The sequence below is a fragment of the Mauremys reevesii genome, linkage group 8, assembly GCF_016161935.1.
Source record: "Mauremys reevesii isolate NIE-2019 linkage group 8, ASM1616193v1, whole genome shotgun sequence".
NCBI lineage: Eukaryota > Metazoa > Chordata > Testudines > Geoemydidae > Mauremys > Mauremys reevesii.
This window is the reverse complement of record NC_052630.1, coordinates 47,907,921-47,912,333: the sequence shown is the minus strand read 5'-3', so window position 1 is coordinate 47,912,333 and position 4,413 is coordinate 47,907,921. Positions and strand designations below refer to the sequence as shown.

At 43.6% G+C, this 4,413-nt stretch overlaps 1 protein-coding gene across 1 annotated transcript; it reads right to left on the bottom strand.

The window, feature by feature from the left end:
• Positions 1–2,151: 2,151 nt before the first annotated feature.
• Positions 2,152–2,463, bottom strand: LOC120370289 (histone H4-like). The gene has a single exon (XM_039484737.1). The coding sequence runs from the start codon at positions 2,461–2,463 to the stop codon at positions 2,152–2,154; it is 312 nt and encodes a 103-aa protein (XP_039340671.1).
• Between the last annotated feature and the right edge of the window lie 1,950 nt (positions 2,464–4,413).

Sequence of the window (4,413 nt, the reverse complement as noted above, 5' to 3'; positions counted from 1 at the left end):
CCTCTGGGCTTTCAACTGTTCAAGTGCCCTTTTGATGTAGAATCTTGACATTTGGTACACATGTTTGTTATGGGCTGCTGTGAACAGGCAATACTAGGGCTAAACGTTGACCTTTCAATCAGAAGTCAACAAAAAGTAATCCTTTGTTTTTATCCATTTGGAACCATTCAAGTGCACGTTTGAGCTACAGCCTTGAGCTTTGTAAAACTCATTCATTATGGATGCTGATCATGGGGGAGAAGCCCCAGATTTGACATTTCTATCAAGAGAGGTTATCAGTTGAACAGTTAGGGAGAGTTAAGATAATTTCTTCTGTAAGGCAGTCATGTAGGCCACGAGGCCTCCCAGCTGAGAAGGTAACATCATCTGAGGTCTCTAATTTTGCCTATTTGAAAGCAATTGAATCTATTGACTGCATGAGATTTGTCTCTAGGCTGTTTGCTTGTCCATATGTCCATAAGAGTGAATCTAGCCCTGTAAGTGTGTTTCTCTGATAACCTCTTGCACCAATACGTTATTGTCCAGTGCTGTATTTGTCTTCAAAGGAAACAAAAATCCTGTTCAATGTATAGTATGTGGATACTAAGAAAAATACTAATGCAACACCTTAGAGTGAAGAGAATGTTAAAAAGTCTAAGTATCAATGCCTGTGCACCCGTAACTCAGCGGATTAATCTGAGGACTAGATCTAAATCAATAAAATTACATTAAATTGAGGTGAGAATAAAATTAGTGTAAGTAAGCATGGAAGAAAATGCTACACAGTCTATAGGAAATTAAAGTAATGCTGTTATATTGTATTATCTGAGAAATAGTACGGGATCGAATAATGAAAGATTCTCCTATGAAACGTCTGCCCCTAAAGGCAGGATTAAGGTTAATTTCAATGGAAATGAGGGGCCTAAATACCTTTGTGGATCTGGGCCAAAGATTCTACAGGGACCCATGTGGAGGGGATTTGGCAGGAAAAGGAGCTGACCCAGTTAAGGTACTTCAGGAGCAGAGCCACTTGTTCTGGGAAAGCTTAGGAGCTCAGCCATTCTGGTGCCTCCTCCAGCAGAGCAGACTCTAATGTGCACGGAGCTGGGCTCCCTCCCATGCAGCGTGAGAGGGGAGCCAGAATGAAGCTGGAATGGATGGTGGGGAGCTCTGGGGTGGAGCTTCCTGTCATGCTTTATTTCTGTACAGCTTATGGTCTCCACTCCACTGAAGCTAATGCCTGGCATTCTTCCTAAAACTCCAGGAGCAGAGCTCTGCTCTTGTGGTCTTTAGGAAGTCTGCAAGAGCTTCCCTCTGTGTATGTTATCTTGGGTTTGCCGGCCATGCTGGGGCATAGGTTGCTCCCTGTGGAGCTAAGTTAGCTAGGCCTACACATGCAGGACATTGTTCCTTAGGCCATGTGCTTACTGAGGGTACATTTACACAACCCGCCGGATTGGCGGGTAGCGATTGATCCCCAATTGCTCTCCTGTTGACTGCTGAACTCCAGCTCGGCGAGAGGCGGAAGTGAAGTCGACGCGGGAGTGGTGGCCGTCGATCCCGTGCTGCGAGGACACAAAGTAAGTGATTCTAAGTCGATCTAAGATGCGTTGACTTCAGCTACGAGAATAGCGTAACTGAAGTCAACGTATATTCTTGTAGCTGAAGTTGCGTATCTTAGATCGATTGGGTTGGGGGGAGGGGGGAAGGGGCTAGTGTAGACCAGGCCTGAGCGTAGCAAAACAATCTGCTGCACATGCTCAGTGTTGCCCTATGGAGGTAATGCTTGCTTATGTTAAATGGATATGTGCTGAAATGTAAATAGAGAGTAGGTTTGGGGCCTAAATTTGGGTTTGATGATAATTAGGCCTTATAAAACATGAGTGAAGTGAATTGAGACAATTCAGAGGCAAGTTAGAGATAAGTTAGGACAGAACCCCAGCTCATGTGGTGAACGTGTTTTGGTTTTAAGTGGTTTTAGCAAGCATTGCAGGAGAATTTCTGGAATTTGCATTAACACAAATGATAATTAGAACGGTGTTTCCTCTTAATAGCCAATAACAAAGCAGAAGATGTTTGAGTTTTGGGGTACAGAAGATTAAATATAGTACCAGAAATATAGGTATGGCAAAAGGTAGGCTTAATGTTTTTGAAGTGAATTACTGGCACAGCTTAGTCTCCAAATCCGTACAGAGTACGACCCTGGCGCTTCAACGCATAAACAACGTCCATAGCAGTCACAGTCTTCCGCTTCGCATGCTCGGTGTAAGTAACAGCATCTCGGATCACGTTCTCCAGAAACACTTTCAGCACCCCCCGAGTCTCCTCGTAAATGAGACCTGAAATACGCTTCACTCCCCCACGACGAGCCAAACGGCGAATAGTGGGTTTCGTAATTCCCTGGATGTTATCCCTCAACACCTTCCTATGGCGCTTAGCGCCTCCTTTCCCAAGATCCTTGCCTCCCTTACCACGACCAGACATATTCGCTAGAGTTACAGACAAGGGGTAGTGTTATAATTGATTATGAAAAAGTAGTGTGCTGTTCATTCACCATCAAGGTACTGTTAGAGAGAGAACTATATACCCATTCTTCTCACCCAGGGACTGATCACCCCTGTAAACAAATTTAAGCTTGGAATGTGAGTGTATACAGTGTATGGTCATAGCTGTAATGCCTGTTTGCTTTAACTAATTATTTTAAATAAAGTCTTTAATTCTATCACTCATGTCATTCGCAGTCCTCCACTGAATTAAATTATCCGTAACCACCCTGGAGGCTTTAACCTTAAAGAGTTTGGTTTGGTTCTGTTCCTTATTTTTAAGCTGTTAATTGGGAACACAAATCAAGGTTACATCAGTAGGGGGATGTTGAAGTACTCATAGCTTGGTCAAATCCAAACCAACTTTGGACACAGATATGTGTATGTACTGAAAGTATGACTCTGTGCACGTGAAATCACAATGTGTGTGCGTGTATATGTGCAGACACCTATGTGTGTGTGCATTTTGTGATACTCTCCCCTGAGGGAAATCTTTTGCATTTAAACTGTACGATCATTTCTTTACAGTAACTATTGCAGATGTAACCTGGTTAGTTTGTACCCTCACAAGTGACACGTACAAAGTCACACTTTGCTGTCAGTTTTAATGCAGTATGATGATGATTAATTTATACAATTTGTTTAGTTAAATTGTATTGAGCTCTATACCTTTCCCTGGTGCTGTACAGAGATGAAACAAATGCAAGAAACATGGCCCCTGATTTCAGCCAAGTTACTCCAAATTTACACCAATGTAACTAAGAGCAGAATTTGCCCCCATGGCTCCCAAACACTAGAAGAGCTATTTAGAGAGGAAGCATAGCTGCTAAAATGCTATTTCATTCCCCATGTGCTGCTGATGCAGTGCCTTTCACCTACACTAAATTCATTTAGGAGCCATAACTCAGGCAAGAGTCCTATTGAGTTAATTGGTCTTAGTCTCAGTTAAGGCCTTCCAGGATTGGGCTCTTAGAGAATAGACGTTAAGGAATTAATTTGAAGAGTCCCACAAGCAGGAATTTGGAAACTGATAGCATAAAAGGAGCCACCTGCAGGTCTGATGGCTGGTTAGGAGCCACAGGGCCCTGATTATTAGTTAGAAGAGACAGCCCCTGAACCAGCCAGTCTGAATTTCACATAAGGCCTGGGTTGAGAAAGGAGTGTTGCTCTAAGTAAATTGTCAGCTGCCTTTCTGTGTGTCCTCCCCTCACTCATGCTTTCTCCTCCCTGACATATCAGTGATGTTTATTAAGAGATGACAAGTCTATCAGGCCTCATAAGCAGCCTTTCACAAGGAGGAGATCTTACATCCAGAGAGCATCATCAATCTTGTCCCGGCTCTGCTCTTCTGAGCAGCTGATAGTGAAAAGGCTCCATTTCTCCCCCCCCCCCCCACCCGCATCCTTTCTCCCTCCCTCCCCCAGTACTGTGCAGCTCAGCAGGAGATGGCAAAAGAAGAGATTGTATTTGCATAAAGTATTCCTGGTAAAAAAATGGAAGCAGCAGGGAGGCATGCTGGCTTCCTCTTAAACACACTGAGGTGCCAGGAATGGACCTCTTGGGTGTGTGGGCATATACAGATTACATTTTTAGACACAGCTCTTGCAACTAGCTCCATCAGGGCACAACCCTACATCTCTATGGAGCCCCACTGGCTACACCACTCACTGCAGAATGTCAAAGTAGACTCAGGACTCACAGTTTGTCAGACCACTCTGTTTTATTAGCACAGCGCTCTGCTAATGACACTCAGATAATGTGAGCACCATGCAATACAGATAAAAGGGTGAGAACTTAAGATAACAAAGGAGGCAGAATCAGATAAGTTTACCTGGGCTAGGCATGCATATCTTATTTCCTTACTAACTATTACCCATCTTCTGTTAATGTT

What these genes read in the sequence shown, in the direction of transcription:
- LOC120370289 (XM_039484737.1), bottom strand. Translation starts at nt 2,463, where the DNA reads ATGTCTGGTCGTGGTAAGGGAGGCAAGGATCTTGGGAAAGGAGGCGCT.